At 39.2% G+C, this 17,322-nt stretch overlaps 2 protein-coding genes across 2 annotated transcripts in view; one reads left to right on the top strand and one right to left on the bottom strand.

The window, feature by feature from the left end:
• The window catches only part of LOC146485444 (extracellular calcium-sensing receptor-like), a 175,686-nt gene that overhangs the window by 134,478 nt on the left and 23,886 nt on the right, over positions 1–17,322 (bottom strand). The window lies entirely within an intron of this gene.
• Positions 3,346–10,563, top strand: LOC146485445 (extracellular calcium-sensing receptor-like). Its single transcript, XM_085103337.1, has one exon. The coding sequence runs from the start codon at positions 4,573–4,575 to the stop codon at positions 7,393–7,395; it is 2,823 nt and encodes a 940-aa protein (XP_084959463.1). The 5' UTR covers positions 3,346–4,572; the 3' UTR covers positions 7,396–10,563.

Here is a 17,322-nt window from a genome sequence, read left to right as displayed (position 1 = left end):
CTACGCCAAAGTTAATTTGTTTTGCTTTTTAGCTATGAATACCACTGGCCAATTCAAAATTGCCGAGGGTAAAGCTGAAGAGAATGAAGAACTGAAGTCAATAGACCAATTTTGATATATCAGTTAAAATGCTAGCTTGGCTACGAGACTTATGGGAATAAAGCAGCTGGCAGAATTTTATTACACCGTCAATTTTGTCAGAGTATTCACGAAACGTTTCAGAGCCAGTCTGAATGCTTAAGAACTATCTGGCTGACAACAAATAAAGGTCCCCTGAAAGAGATTTTTCGAGTTAGTAAGGGACTCTTTGTAGTTCTGGATACCTTCCATAGTGAAATGCACGCTTAAACTTCACCAAGAACGTATTAGAACTATTAAACGTGACAGAGGAGAAAAGACGTAATACATTTTACTATAGTCTTAGTTTGCTATACTCTTTCTAATTTCCATACAGAGATTCTGGATCATTGGCAATCTATAATTCACGAAAACTTTTTATTACCTTTGTACTTCGCTATTAAACCTACTGTTGTAGATGACTTATTTGAAAAGTTTGTGCTGCTGTGGGGGGGGGGGGGGGGGATTACTGGGGGAAGCAACGTATTTTGAGATCCTTAAGTTAAGCTTTGTGTTCGAAGACGGCGATATTGACAAGAAATTGTATGCCTAGAAACACCATACGATTTGCGAGGCGCTGTCCAGATGTAGCCTGAACGCCCGGCCAATTTAAAATATTACCTGGATTTTTATTTTTAATTAATCTTCCTCGCGGCTGTTACTTTTCATGTTAGATGACACTTTAATGACACTGAATAAAATATGTCGACTAGTATAACACAGGGTCTTCTTTTTATTAAACAGGAAACTTAGCGTTTCTGGAAACAAAAGCTATTAAAACTGATCATTAAGCCTTGTGTTCGATTTGTGTCTAGTCACTCTTACACAAATCTTCCACTATTCTTTCATTTCGGCTTTGAAAGGAGCATGTTTGTTATTAACCTTCTTTCATTAACATGAGTGATCATTTTTTTAAATTATTTTTCTTAAAATTGCCTTTTCGTTGCATTTGAAAATTTCTCGTTGTGATGAAGAGTGCACGATAAGATTTACGGGCCGTTCTCTTATTCCTAAGCTTCCCCCTACTAAAGATCTCAAATCTCGGTAACATTTACATCAAAAAAGGACAAGAGATTTAACCCAAGTTTCGCGCTCTTACCTTTTGAATTGGTCGATGTAAAAGTGAACCATTTTCTGGTTCAGAACGCTAAAAAATGCAGACGTATCCCAGAAGAGTAACTATCTTGAATAGTCGCCCATTTCCTTGAGCCAAAATGCGTCTGGTGATGGCCTAACTTATGAAACAAAATCAGTCTTGAATCCTTGATGTTTAATAATTTTCCAGCAATGTTTTTGTTTTGCTACAATACAGAAAAAACCTTTTGTTAAAATCCCATTAAGGGTTGACGGATGCTAGTATCAATTTCATCTTCGGCGGCAAAAATTAAAAGAGCTGTTTACTCAATAACAGAGTACTTATGCAACCGTCAAAGAAAATTGTTTTTCTCTCATTTAAAAGTATTCTGCCCGCTTGTCTCTCATGCAGGCGTTGTATGGCTTTGGCGTGAACTCCTTAAGAACCTGGGAGGGGTACGTAAGGGGGTACACCTACTACACTCCCCTCCCCAGCCACAATATATGCGCAAGGGCCGGCAAAGTGGGATTGGGTTTAATTAAAAACTATTCCTACTTTCTGTTACTTTGGGCTGGAATGACCTGGAATTAGGTATAGTTTTGCCTCCAAAATTATGCATTGCCTCTAAGGGAAAAACAAGAGTGTATCAAGATTTTCCTCTGATTTCAAGGGAAACATTCGACGCCATGAACCGCAATCTATCACGGCAGCTCTGCAAACCAACAGCTCAGATAACAAAATAAGAAAGTGAAAGCTCCAAGTCAGTTAGAAATCGTAGGTTTCATAAACCCTAGGAATGACCTCAGCTAAAATTGTACCATACTGTAGAACAGTAAGGCCTCGCGCAATGAAAAGTAAAAATTCGTTTAAGATAACCTTTTTACTGTGAGACCTCAACGCTGAGGTGTTTATTGTGAGACTGTGACTTTACTTAAACATTTATGAATTACTAAAAAATTTTTCAGGAACCATTAGGTGAATTGATTTTCCCGATGACACGCATTCAAACATAAACACAAACACACAGCACGAATCAGTCTCCACATGCTTTACTTTAAAAAAAAAATTTTAAATGATAAAATGATTTAGTAAAGTCACAGACTCTTCAAAAAAGCTTAATTTAATATTAATATTAATTCAACATTTATCCAGGTGCATCCAATTTAGTAGAGCTAGTTTAACCGGAGCCCTGGCACAGCACAAGACAAAACATTGAAACATCAAAAAACTAGACAAATAATTGAGTTACAAATGCAGCATGTACCGCAGGCGTTACTGCTTTGACCTCCTAAAGCGATAAAGACCTTCTCCTTAATGACTTTTCTTATTTACTTTTTACGTTTGCCCTTGGCTGAGGTAGGGCCAAACAGCCCTGAATGTCATGCAGACCTCCAACCAGGCTCTAAACTCTGTTAAAATGCTGTTAAGAAATAAAGACAAAACCGTATACTTGCACTTCACACACCAATTGTGTGAAATGAGGAAGGTGTGGAACTTCTTGCATAATTGAGTAGTCGACTTGGAATAAGTCTACTGTTGGCGTTATCAAGTAGACTGTTTTTCAAAGATTTCGATCGTTGATTTCGCCAAGCTGCGCTCTTGAATAACACGTCGAGCGAACACGATGAAGAGTTCAGAAACGTAAAAGGGGTGCGGAGTGGATAACTCAGTCTACAGTTGAAATTCTTAAAAGCGAAAATTTTATATCGGATGCTAAGCCATTAATTGAGCAGGTAATACTATACTTTGTTTTTACTTATACTGAAAACACTGCGCTGAGGGCCGGAATGGAGCATGTGTGTATGGTTCTTGGTCCAGCCTTTTCGTCATGTATCAGTTACTGCTGACAATTTGTCATGTTTGTCCCTCTGAACAACAATACTGTATTACTAATGTTTCACGCTGCCAAAAAAAATCAGTTTTCTCTTCTCTTCTCTTCTCTTCTCTTCTCTTCACTCCCTTCCCCTCTCCTACCCTCCCCTTCCCTACCCTGCCCTCCCCTCCCCTCCCCTCCCCTCTCCTCTCCTCCTTGCTTTTCTCCTCCCCTTCCCCCCCCCCCCCCCTCCCCTATCCTCTCCTCTCCTTCCCGGCTTCCCTCACCTCCCCTCTTTTCTAAGGTCGTTTCCGCAAGCGACCTTTCAACAGACTCGTAATAAGATCTTATGTCGCCTTGCTCGGTCACGCTTGTGTCAGTTTGAATCAACAAATCGTCGATTTGGGCTGAAATTTTCCGGTGAATTTAGCCGGAATTAATCAGAGTCAATTTGATTCCTCTGCACTCTGTGTTGGTAAGTGAATTAGTTACAGAGCTTTAAATTAAATACCGTCAACTCCTTGTATGGAAAGAATATTTTTGGTAAAATTCGACTTCTTTTATAATCGAGCATGAACAGGCTTGGATCTTAGATGGTTGTTGACATAGTAAAAATATAACAAAGAAGATAAATTAATCTCATCTGTTAGTTTGCTTAATTTGCAGGGAAAAATTTGAATTTCAGATTGTTGACCGGCGGCAAGCGTTTGTTAGTCCGGAAAATCGTCCCAGGGACTATATATTTTAACGAAACCCGTATATAAGGCGAATTATTTATCTGGTAATTCTTGGACACATTGCAGTTTTATTGCAATACGAAAATAAGAGAGCTCGATGCCGAATGTGACTCGATTTTGGGGCCAATTTTGGAATATACCACTTTTGTGTCTTGTCAACTGCGCTGTACTTTACATATCAAATAGTCAATAAAAACAGGACCTGCTTCTAAAGGCAATATATGAAATATGGACGTTTCCTACCGAGAACCGGCCAAATTATCTAAGAAAGTTTCCGTGTATTTTGCGTTATTAAATGGAAGCAATTTACACGATAACTCCGACTAGATAAAAAAAATGTAGCTAATATTTACGTTAAAGCAGTCACGGAAAGGATTACATTGTTTGGTTACTATTGATATAGAAAGGTTTGCTTTCGGCTATAAAGTAATGAATTTTTCACTTATTCAAATTCTGATTTTAATCAATCGCATTGTCGACCACAAAAAAATCAGCTGACAAACACCGTAAAAGAAATCGTTAAAAGAAGAGTTTGCACGTCATGAGTTGTATGTTGTTGAATGTTTGTGTCAAGGAGCGTGTGAATTAATCAGCTCATAAAACTTTGTACGTAATTACAAACATTATAGGCGGTCGCTCGCGGTGTATGAATTGACAGTTGTATAATTTGTATCGATGAAACTGCCTGTGCACATCCATTGTTTAGCAGTCACAGCGAAGGACAGCTGGTAAAGCAAAGAAAACCAGAAAAAAACACCGACGCACAACGATTGCAAATTGTTTCGCTGTAAGGAAATTCGGTTTGAAACAACCTTTGAGGTTTCAAGACAATGGGGATTTTAACTCTCTCTGTTTGTCGCTTTTCGACAATTATAATTGTAAATGCAATTTTCTTCGGTTCGTTTGTTTCGTTTGCATATCAGCGAACCAGCAAAAACAGCGACGCACATCAGTGGATTTGGAAAGATGGAGACATAATTTTAAAGGGACTCTTCCCGATAACATCTCAAGACGAAGGAAAATGCGAACGTTTGGATACGACAGGGGTTACATGGATGATGGCAATGATGTACGCAGTGGATAAAATCAACAACGAAACTTCAATTCTGCCAAACAAAACAATTGGTTATGAAATCGAGAACACTTGCCAAAGCATCCCCATATCGATGCGCTTCGCCATCGAGATCGTGGCAAAGTATCGGCCAAATTCGGTTTGTAGATCTCGTGAGGACTGTTGCCACAACAGCAGTGAATCTCATCCCACAGATAAGCGAATATCAGCAGTTATCGGCCCGTCGGCGTCATGGATATCAATCCCCGTGGCAAGGTTGTTGGGTCTGTACGGCATTCCTCAAATTAGCTATGCCTCAACTAGTCGCATTCTCGGCGATAAAACACGATACAACTCGTTTTTGCGAACTGTACCCTCGGACGAATTCCAAGCTCAAGCTATGGCTGAATTTGTTCACCATTTTCACTGGAACTATGTGTTTTTGATAGCCAGCGACGATGACTACGGGAAAATGGGAGCTGCAGCGTTTAAAGTGGCCGCGAAAAACTTGAGCGTGTGTATCGCCAACGACGAATTCATCGCTTTTGGTTCGCCAAATTCCGATCGGCAAATCCAGGAGACGATCTCAAAATTGAAAGAGGCTGGTCGAGCGAAAGTTGTGATTGTGTTTAGTTACCTTGAGCAAGGAGAAAGATTGTTGAAACAGGCGGAGGAAATGAAGATAAGTGATAGGACTTGGGTAACAAGTGACGGATGGAACTCAATTAATTCTGAACTTGCCACGTTGAACGTGAGTAATGCCATGTTAAAAGGTCTATTTAGTTTCTCGATAAGATCCAAACAGGTAAAGGAGTTTGACAGGTTTATGCGAAGTTTGTCGATTCGAACTGCACAGAATAATTCATGGTTTATACAATTCTTGGAGGAAAGTTTACAGTGTTTTTCTTCAGAAAACGCTCTCCGCTCAAACCACGATCCTTTAATTCCCAGGAATGCATGTAACCCTGAAGCAAAACTCCCTCCAGGTCGTCAAATCGCTACTGATTTTGTCGCTAACGTCATCGATGCGGTGTACGTCGTTGCCCATGCAATGCACGATATTCTAACTTGCAAGCGACCTTATTGTCCGAATACAAGTTTACCCATAACCCCAGAAACGCTGTTTGATTTCGCGTCCAAAGTCAATTTTCCAGGCGTTGACTACAACCACGTCAACTTTGACAAAAACGGGGAGAGGAAGGCCAGCGATTACGTAATAAGAAATCTACAGCTGAGCAATCAAAATCATTTACAGTACATTGATGTTGGTTACTGGAGCAAAAACGGAACTAAAACGCGCTTCAGTGTCAATCGGAGTTTGATCCAATGGAATTCTGACAAGAAGCCAGTGTCTACGTGTTTTCGTAAGTGTCAACCGGGTGAGCGAGTGGTCGGCCAATCAGAATGCTGCTGGAACTGTCAAAAATGTGACAAAGGAAAAGTTAGCTGGTTGCCTGGTTCGACAACCTGCACGGCCTGTAATGAAACTCACTATGCAAACCCTGAAAAAACTAGATGCATTTTGCGAGAGGTGGTCTATCTAAAGTTCTCCGAACCCGCGGGTATAGCAATCTTAACACTGAGTTGCCTTGACATGCTTCTCCTTACCGGCGTGGCAGTTATTTTTATCCGAGAGCGGAAAACACCGATTGTTACAGACTCCAGCCCATACATGGTAATCTTGTTTTTCATCACACTGTACACGTCTTTTATCCTAACCATTATTCAAGTCGCTAGTAAACCAACTGATGCCTCGTGTGGTACTGTGAGCGTTCTCCTACTGTTGATATTTTTGTTCTACGCTGCTTTTTTTCTCGCCAAGACAAAATCAGCAACGCAGGTACTGCAGTCCGCGGTTCCTCGATTAACGAACATGCACGTGGCACATTTACAGCTGCTCGAAGTAGGAGTGCTTCTCCTGATACAAACTATCTTGATCATCGCGTGGCAAGCGACGTCACCGTCTCTAGCTCGTTTTCAGAATCAGGAAGAGAACATACGCCTCCTTGAGTGCCACGAAAGCTTTCCTGCCGCTCATATCATAGCAATATGCTATCCAATTGTCATCCTTATGCTAGCCACCCTGCTGGCGTTTCGTGAACGACATCTAACAGACAATTTCAACGAGGCGAAGTCGATAAGTTTCTCGACGCTCGCGTTGTGCATACTTCTCGTGGGTTTCATTCCGACTTACCGCTACGTCATGGGAAGCAACCGAATCCTTGTCATCGCGTTTACCTTGTTCGTAGCGGCGTTTGCTTGCATGGGCTGCATGTTCATCCCTAAACTGTACATAATATTCTTTAGACCGGAAAGAAACACTGTAGAAACCAATCATGAGACAAATACGAATTCCGTCATACATCCGCGGCCCTCTTTTGAGCAAGCCACCACCTTGAGCACCCGAGTGAGCCAGGACTTAGGTCACGTGAACTATGGCGCTTCAAACGGAAATTTGACTCGTGTAGGTGAACAAAACCAAGATAAACACGTAGCTAACGCTGATTACTCCAAGGAAACTGAAAGAAAAAAACAAACGACAAGATCTGAGGACGACGAAATTAGTAGCATAAGTGAAATAGTGGCGTACGCAGTAATCTGAGAGAGAGATTAGAGACCTTAGCAACCAGGAGCGCTTACCATTTGAATGGAATTTTCGGTAGTTTTTTCTGGACAAATGGAACTGCACTTTTTCGCACTAAGGAAACGGAGCGGATTGAACCGTATCATTTGATGGGAAATTTCGGATGCCAGTGGACCGGGGTCTGGGTACGTATCAACAAGAAACATGGCGGCTGAACTTCCCATCAAGTTAGACGTTTTAGTGGACGACTTGGAAAATAATTTTTTTGGAGAAGAAGACGACGATTTCATCGTTTTGTCTTCTGCAGCATACATATTTGCAAGGAAAAATTTAAATCGAATCTTTGGATATTTTGAGCAAACGATAGCAACGTATTCTCTGGATGAATTTAAAGCTCATTGTCGTATGCAGAGGGCAACATGTCACGGCTACGGGAAATATAACTGCTGGAAACCCATTCAGAAGACATGTTATCGACCAAAGAAACAAATTTTAATTTACCTTTGTTGTATGGCGAATCAGGAGAGCGTACGACTTGTTGCTAATAGATTTAACATTACATTTAGACACACATTGCATCGATAAACGTTTTGGAAGTCTGCCGCCATCTTTCAGATCTTTAGCATTCTTTCTCGGAAGTATGACCGTGAAGAGCCTGGCACTGGTAATTTGAACAAATGGTACAGAAATTTCCGGGAATTCCGGTAAAAGCGAGAAAAAGGGAATACCTCGAAAGGTATTACCTTTTTTCCGAAAACATTCCACCGGGATGAACCGTTCCATTTGAATTCTCCCCGGAATTACCGAAAATTCCATTCAAATGGTAAGCGCTCCAGGACAACAACGAGAGCTTCTGAGCAAACAACCGATTTAATGAGAAAAAGAATGGCTTTCTTTGACGTCCTTATGCAGAAGAACAACGTAAAGTGACCAAATTGAAATCATTTTTTTAAAGAACGTCAGGACGCGACGGCTGTTTTGGCCACATTTTCAAATGGAATAATCACGAACAAGAGTCGCGAAGTTGACCCAATTAAATAAAATGAATATGTTTCGAAGTGTGTTTTCGTTGCCGTGGTGCCTACTGAAGGTCGATATTCTCTTGAGGTGAGTTGTGGCAAGCATGGTCCTGAACAGAAACAACCCTTACAATCCACCTTACCGAAAAAGATGTTGACTGGTACGCTAATTTACCCAAAACTCTTAGCGTACGAAAACCCTACAAACGCTCACAAAAACTTCAAACCTAGCATACACAAAAGGGACTTTAAGAAGCCACAAGTGCAAAGCCAAAGAAGACGTCGCTTGATCATGAAAATATAAGTTCGCATAACTTGTACTACTTCGCGATTATTCCAATTCGTTCAACTTGTACAATGTGGCTGAACTATTCAGTAACAGAACAGGTGCAAACGGCGTTCAAGTTGAGACAGAGATTAAAAAAATTACCGTCATGTTCTCACGTTCTCCACAAAACTTTGAATTATATTTGGTTATTTCACGTTGTTGTTTGGCCGAGCAAGGTGGAGAAATGTACCAAAATTTATAACGCGCGTGCAGGGCCATTGTTTTTCTCATTATATCCTACTGTTTTGTGACGTTCTCGTTGCCGTCCCCGTAGTAGCTTCTTAAACTTCCTAAGGTTGTTACTGACGGGGACGAATTTCCTAAAAATATGGCTTTCTAGGTGTTAATATTGGCTGTGTCAGGTTCAAGGTATTGTGGTAAAATGTACAGCCGCCATCTTTTCCGGTAGCTATCATTATGATCAACAAGCACATTCTCTTCATTGTTCACTGTATACTTCATACTGTTATATTTTAGAGAATTTAGTTAAAGATCAAGACATCTTACATTCAGTGATCATTTCCCTCATTCTCATAAAATTTATGCTTGATCAAGTGGTTACATTGTAAGGAGGAATTTGATATTCATCACTATTGGGGCAAATGATCAGTGGAACTGGGGATTGTAGTGAGGATGGGTTTATACACTCTGATTATCCCCTCTTGAAGGGGAATTGTCACGGCGATTTTGCCATATATTTTGCTTAAAACTGCTCAAATATTTGACAAAGAACCCTTAACCTAACATGAAATTGCTGTTGGAGCGCCAGGAAGAAAATATTAAGGGTTTTAGCCAGGGAAGAACAAGCTATAACCAATTTTATGCGACTTCTTTACAACACAAAAGAAAAACTTAAGGAAGAGTTCTCATTATCGCCATATATTTATTAATATATGATATTGGTGGACAATGCATAATCATATGAATAGCATTTATCTATACACGATAGAAACTAACGGGAGAGCTTATGAGGTGGTGTCAGAGCAAAACTAAGAACATGGAACCTACCTATTTACAATCATTAATTGCTTAAAAGCCTATTATAAAATTATATGCATGTACTCTATCTTTACGTTAAATTAAAAAGAGTCCATTCAAAAGGAGGCCTCTCCAAACATCCTACTTAAAATTTACATAAAATTCAGTCTTATCGAGATGTGAAACTTATAATGTCCTCTATGACTCTAGTTCAATTTTTTACGGAGTTCCACAAAGATATCGCCTTATAACTTGACGTTGAATTATGAAGAAAAAGTCAGTGTCAGGTTTTGGTACAGCAAAAGCCCATTTTCTTCGAAGATTGTATTTACAGTCTACTTAAAACAAAAAGAAAGTTTGATAGGACCAGGAGCGGCACCATTAAAGCTCTTATGAGCTAAACAAAGAAACAAAGAAATGGTGGCCACATCGGCGAACCAAGACAATCTCCGGAAATTGAACTTTATTTTTATGCAACCATTTCCTTTTGTTTCAGTAACCAATATGGCAGTCGGTTACGTGAGTGAATATTTAGTTAATTAACTCCTTCGGGCGGTTGTTATTTTCAAGTATTATGCCGCAGCTGAAAGATTGTCCAGAAAGGGGTTTATCTATCTTGTAATTCTCAAAGTAATTATAAAATCCCACAAAGCACTTTATCGTGCTAAAGATAAAAAAAACAAAAGCTAGTGATCATTATGAATATATTGTGATTGCAGCAGACGTATCATGTATATAAGACCAGTGCAAATTGATTTGATTTTCAGTTTCATTAACGTTGTCACTGGATTGAAATACTGGATCTGAAGAATGTGATTTCACTTGTGTTTTGTTCTGTTCAATAAAATTTATCAAAATATATGTGATATGTTATGGTTTTCAATTTCGCACTGCGCGCTGCGTTTGGTCAAGAAATAATGGTGGCGAAAATGGCCGATTTGACAAATTTCGCCAATGGTCGCGATTTAACCTGTTATTTTCGCACTCAAAGTATTTGATAATTATATTACTTTGTCGGAACCGAACGGGTCTTTCTCTTCTATTTTCCAAGTAAGGATGTAAGGTACTAGCCCCACGCAAATTTATGACGTGACGAAAAATAGATTTTTTGGTACAACACATGGGTTTATGTGGACCCCACGTTTACGGTCTCCATCCCTGATTATGGCTCCATATTTCGCCTATCTGTGTACATGGAGGGTTGGCAAACGTCCTGATTTACGATTTTTTTTTGTAACTACAAAGGTGGTAACTGTTTCCAAGTATTCATTTGGTAACTTTGTCTGCAGCGATTCATTTGCAATCACCTTCAGAGACGCATTACAGAGCGCGGCAGTTAATGAGGGTGAGGAAAGGTGAAAACGAGGAGCCAAAATATACTATTAACTTTAAATTCTTCGCCAAATTTTTTGGCGCCCATTTCAACTTTATCCAGGGTCTTTGGAGATGTTGAAAAAATGGAAAACTCGGATGACCTAATTTCAATATCAGGGTATTCGTAATATCATGTCGGCGATCCCCAAGTTTTCTACACGAGTACAGTCATCGAACAAATTTGAAAATTTAAAAATACATAGAGAAATGGTTAAGAGATTTACGCACGTACGCGTACAAGCGGTTGATCAATAGTGACCCGCGTGGATAACCAGCGTGTTTCCTACAATTACCGATCAATCTTTGTAACCGGTATTCGTCTTGCTTTCTGCACATGTGAATGAAGGTAAGATACGTAAACCAAGTTTTCGTGTTTATATTCTATCTGTCGGCTGTCGTTTAGTAGTTTTGCATATACAGGTAAGCTTAATTCACCTAGTTTATCTTTCATTTCACAAGTTGCCTCACAATGTTGAGTCACTGAGCTAAGCGGAGCTGCACGAAAATGTAGCGAAGCTGAAGACAGCCAAAGCGAAACCGGCAAGTGAATGTAAGTCTCATCTAAGCTTGCTAAGCAATCCTTTTCTCTCCTTTTTACTTTTAAGAGTTTATAACTTTCTCTGCGACAGGATATTAATAGTTGCGAGCTATTAATTACGAAAACCCAGTGTAGCTAATCGAATTTCAGTAATCGCGAATTCAATCGAAATCGAACTTAAGGACGGTGCCTACTATTGTTACTGCGCATACGTTCTGCGCATTTCGAGATACTCGGGTTTCCTATAGGTGGTACCTGCTAATAAAGGAATATTTTTGAGCGGTTTAAAACTATGCGGGGAAAGCAGAACTTAGCAAACGCTTTTGGTATCTCGAAGGAAAATTGGGGGTAACCTTGCATTTTTCAGAGTAATTAAGCTTCAATTTAGGAATAAAATCCCATACATTGCTTCATATTTTGGCGCTTTTTAGAGATATTATTGCTTAATTATCTCTGAAAAATGCGTAGCCACCCCCCAATTTTCGTTTTGGATTCCAATAGGCCTTCCTAAGATATGCTTCTCCCGCATAGTCATAAACTGCACAAAAATACTTCGATATTAGTCGGCACCGTCCTTAATAGAATCGAACGCAATCCATATCGTGGATTCATTTCGATTGGGTTCGGTAATCGAACATAATTGAACAAGGAACTATTCTGTGAGTTGGACTAACGATATTAACGATCTTAATCGAATTAATCGAACACAATTGAACTTATCCGGTGGATTGAGTTCGGAAATAGACCTTATAACGGTTTTGAAAGCCAGCTTGATGGGTAGGCAAACACGTCTTGAAATAACAGTGTTTGTTGGAAATCCGGGGCGCTTTCCATTCGACCAAAAATTCCGGAATGAAATTTCGAGTATTCCATGTGACGAATGGAACAGTATTTTCCGGTTGGTTTGAAAAAAGCCGTCCCAGTCCATCACGTACCAATTTTCTCGCGAAAATACCAAATAAACAGGGGAATAAAAAAATGGCGGACTCTGTCTATTTTACTTGCTTTAGAGTTGCTCGACGACTATGAAGTTGAAATAAACGAAGTATTGGACGAGGACGACGACATAACGCTGTTCAGTGTGGGTAGCTCCTACATGCGTAGGAATTTAAACCGAGTCCGCGACTACTTTGAGGGCACGATACCTTTCTATTTTCCTGACGAGTTTTGGGTCACTTCAGAATTTTCGCACTACTTACAAAAGTTTGCCGTGGCTCCGGTGCAAAAGTGGTGCAAAAGAACATTCAAGTCATCTGTCGCATAATAACAAGCGGAACACTGATATTGAGCAGAAGAATTGGAAGCCATGTTGAGTTCGATTTCCGGGCTCTGAGAAACTGTGCGCGAGCAGGATCTAGGAATGGTCGAATGGAACGGAATTTTCCGGTTATTCCGATTTTCCGGAATTTTAGGCCAACCTCGCGAGGTACACCCAAAATTCCGGAATGAAATTCCGGAAAATGTCTGTTCCATTCGCTTCCAAACCCGGAATTTACGGAATTTTTGGTCGAATGGAAAGCGCCCCCGATGTCAAATGGTTTTCACTTCTGAACAATTCATGAATTGAAAACTTTTGGCACTAGAAAAAGGATTTTAAGTAAAAGAAATTGGAGGGATCAGAATGTAACTGTGCCAGAAATTGTTCAGTCGTGTTTTGAACTTCCTATACGTTTCCCTGAATTTTTTCCCGCAAACTATTTTTAATAGTAGTTCACGGCTGGTTCGCTGGCAAAGATTTACAGACAAATGTATGGAAATGTCAAAACGCAACTAGATGCTTTCCAGCACGGCTACATTCCTCAGTTATTTTCTGTAAAATCCTTTGGCTGATGCCTAAAGTTTCCAATTCATTAATTTTTCAGAAGCAATGTTTTGTGAAATTACATGTATTTGACATCGGATTTCCATACAGACGTGTTTGCCTACCTGTCAAGATGGCTTCCAAAACAGTGATATCTATCGAACACAATTGAATCAAACAAGGGTGTATACCAAAGACCGTGGAATTTGGAATCCGGAAATCAGAAAACACTTTTCATCTCAGTTTTGCATCATTTCTTTTTCTCTTTTAATTACTAACAGAGGGCAATGTTTTGAACCAACTGTCTCTGCAAATGGTCACACTCTCTTCAGCAGTAACTGTCTGTCCCCAATATCCCTAGACAAATCTGTTTTAAAATGAATGTGAAAAATTTGGTGTCAAAATGTTCTACGGTAGTTGCATTTTGTTGCGATTAGAAAGATCTTATATAAAAGACGTAATTCAGTCAGTAGGAAAGTTTTATGGCTATGGCATAATGTAAGAAAAAGTAAAATAATCTCTTTTTTATTCTTTTTCTGTGCAACTTTTTATATGCTGATTGGCTTGTAAGTAGGGATTTTTTTTGAAAGAGATACAGTGTAAGGGCGTGTGGGACTAAATTTCAAATTCGATATTTTTAACTGGCTTATATCTCTAAGGATCTCGCCGTGTCAAAAAACTCAATTAAAAATCACTTTAAGTGCAAATAACGCGCTCACAGAAAATTTTTCTCTTTAACTCTCATCCTGGCATCATTTTTTCTGTGCTATTTCTTTGTCTCTGGTCTCTTGGGAGGCCTAAAAAGTGTCCCAGCGGACATTTTCCGACACACTAATTAAATTGGAACTTCAAAAAAAAAATTCTATTTCGTCCAAAAATCGACTTTTTTCTAAGGGGTAAGTCCATGCTTTTTGGCCAAAAATGACTAATTTTTTTCAAGTCAAAATTTTTCACTTGTTTATGTCCCTAGGGATCTCAGCGTGTCGAGAAACCCCCTTGGAAATCATTCTTAAGTGCAAATAACGCACGGAAAGAGGATTTTTTCTTCATTTCTCACCCTGTCTTTACCTGTTTTAGGTATTTCTTTGTCCCTGGTCTCTTGGGAGGCCTAAAAAGTGTCTCAGGGGACATTTTTTGACACACTTATTCCATTGGAAGGCTTAAAAAAATATTTGTATTTCCTCCAAAAATCGACTTTTTTCTAAGGGTTAAGTCCATGCTTTGTAACCAAAAATGACCAATTTTTCAAGTTGACATTTTTCACTTATTTATGTCCCTAGCGATCTCGGTGTGTTAGAAAACTGCCTTGGGAATCATTTTTAAGTGCAAATAATGCCCTAAAAAGAGGATCTTTTTTTTCAACTCATACCATGGCTTGACCTTTTTTGGGCTATTTCTTTGTCCCTGGTCTCTTGGGAGACCTAAAAAGTGTCTCAGGGGACATTTTTTCGACACAATTTTTCGATTGGAAGCTTTTAAAACAATATTTGTATTTCTTCCTAAAATCGACTTTTTTCTAAGCGGTAAGTCCATGTTTTTGTCCAACAATGACCAATTTTTCAAGTGGACATTTTTCACTTGTTTAAGTTTTTAGGGATCTCTAAAAACTCCCTTGGGAATCATTTTTAAGTGCAAATAATATTTTTTTTATTTATTTAGCTTCGCCTAACTAAAATACAAACATAATGGAAACAACTCTTTAACTCTTACCTTAGCTTGACATTTTTTCAGGTAGTTGTTTCTCTCTGGTCTCTTGGGGGGCCTAAAAAGTGTCTTAGCGGAGATTTTTCGACACACTAATTCGATTGAAAGCTTTTAAAACAATATTTGAATTTCGTCCCAAACTCGACTTTTTTCTCAGGGGTAAGTCCATGCTTTTTGGCCAAAAATGACCAATTTTTCAAGTCGACACTTTTCACCTGTTTATGTACCTAGCGATCTTGACGTGTCGAAAAACTCCCTTGGAAATCATTTTTTAATTGCAAATAACGCCCTGACAGAGAATTTTCTCTTTAACTCTTGTCCTGGTTTTCCCTTTTCTGGGCTATTTCTTTGCCCCTGGTCTCTTGGGAGGCCTAAAAAGTGTCCCAGAGGACATTTTCCGATACACTTATTCGATTGGAATTTTTTAAAACAATATTTGTAATTCGTCCAAAAATGGACTTTTTTCTAAAAGGCAAGTCCATGCTTTTTGGCCAAAACTGACCAATTTTTCGAGTCGACATTTTTCACTTGTTTTATGTCCCTAAAGTTCTCGGCTTGTCAAAAAACTCCCTTGGAAATCATTTTTAAGTGCCAATAAGGCCCTGACAGAGAATTTTCTCCTTAACTCTCACCCTGGCTTTACCTTTTCTGCGCTATTTCTTTGTTACTGGTCTCCTGGGACACCTAAAAAGTGTCCCAGGGGACGTTTTACGACACACTAATTCGATTGGAAGCTTTTACAACAATATTTGTAATTCGTTCTAAAATCGAAATTTTTTTTAAGGGGTAAGTCGATTCTTTTTGGCCAAAAATAACCAATTTTTTAAGTCGACATTTTTCACTTGTTTATGTCCCTAGGGATCTCGGCGTGTCTCGAAAATCTTTTGGGAATAATTTTTTTCAGTGCAAATAACGCCCTGACAGAGAATTGTCTCTTAAACTCGCACCCTTTCTTCACCTTTTCTGGCCTATTTCTTTGTCACTGGTCTCCTGGGAGGCCTTAAAAGTGTCTCAAGGGACATTTTCTGGTACACTAAATCGATTGGAAGCTTTTAAAACAATATTTGTATTTCGTTTAAAAGTCGACTTTTTTTTAAGGGGTAAGTCCATGCTTTTTGGCCAAAAATGACCAATTTTTCAAGTCGACATTTTTCACTTCTTTAAGTCCCTAGGGATCTCGGCGTGTCAAAAAACTCCCTTGGGAATTATTTTTAAGTGCAAATAACGCCATGACATAGGATTTTCTCCTTAACTCTCACCCTGGCTTTATCTTTTCTGGGCTATTTCTTTGTCTCTGATCTCTTGGGAGGCCTGAAAAGTGTCTCAGGGGACTTTTTTCGACACACTTATTCGTTTAGAAGCTTTTAAAACAATATTTGTATTTCGTCCAAAACTACACTTCTTTCTAAGGGGTAACTCCATGCTTTTTGGCCAAAAATGACCAATTTTTTAAGTCGACATTTTTCACTTGTTCATGTCCCTAGGGATCTCGGCGTGTCGAAAAACTCCCTTGGGAATCATTTGTAAGTGCAAATAACGCCCTGACAGAGGATTTTCTCTAGAACGTTAACCCTGGCTTTACCTTTTCTGCGCTATTTCTTTGTCCCTGGTCTCTTGGGAGGCCTAACAAGTGTCTCAGGGGACAATTATCGAAACACTTATGCGATTGGAAGCTTTTAAAACAATATTTGTATGTCCTCTAAAACTAGACTTTTTTGTTAGGGGTAGGTCCATGCTTTTTGGCCAAAAATGACCAATTTTCCAAGTCGACAATTTTTACTTGTTTATGCCCCTTGGGATCTTGGCGCGTCAAAAAATTCCCTTGGAAATCATTTTTAAGTGAAAATAACGCCCTGACAGAGAATTTTCTCTTTAACATTTACACTGGCTTTACCTTTTCTGGGCTATTTCTTTGTCCCTGGTCTCTTGGGAGGCCTAAAACGTGTCTCAAGGGAAATTTTCCGACACACTAATTCGATTGGAAGCTTTTAAAACAATATTTGTATTTCGTCCAAAAATCGACTTTTTTCTAAGGGGTAAGTCCATGCTTTTTGGCCAAAAATGACCAATTTTTCAAGTCGACATTTTTCATTTTTTTATGTCCCTTGGGGTCTCGGCGTGTCGAAAAACTCCCTTAGGAATTCTTTTTAAGTGCAAATAACGATCTATTAGAGAATTTTCTTTTCAACCCTCACTCTGGCTC

The sequence above is a fragment of the Pavona decussata genome, unplaced genomic scaffold, assembly GCF_977016875.1.
Source record: "Pavona decussata unplaced genomic scaffold, jaPavDecu1.1 SCAFFOLD_26, whole genome shotgun sequence".
Lineage (NCBI taxonomy): Eukaryota > Metazoa > Cnidaria > Anthozoa > Scleractinia > Agariciidae > Pavona > Pavona decussata.
This window is presented reverse-complemented; position numbering and strand designations above follow the sequence as displayed.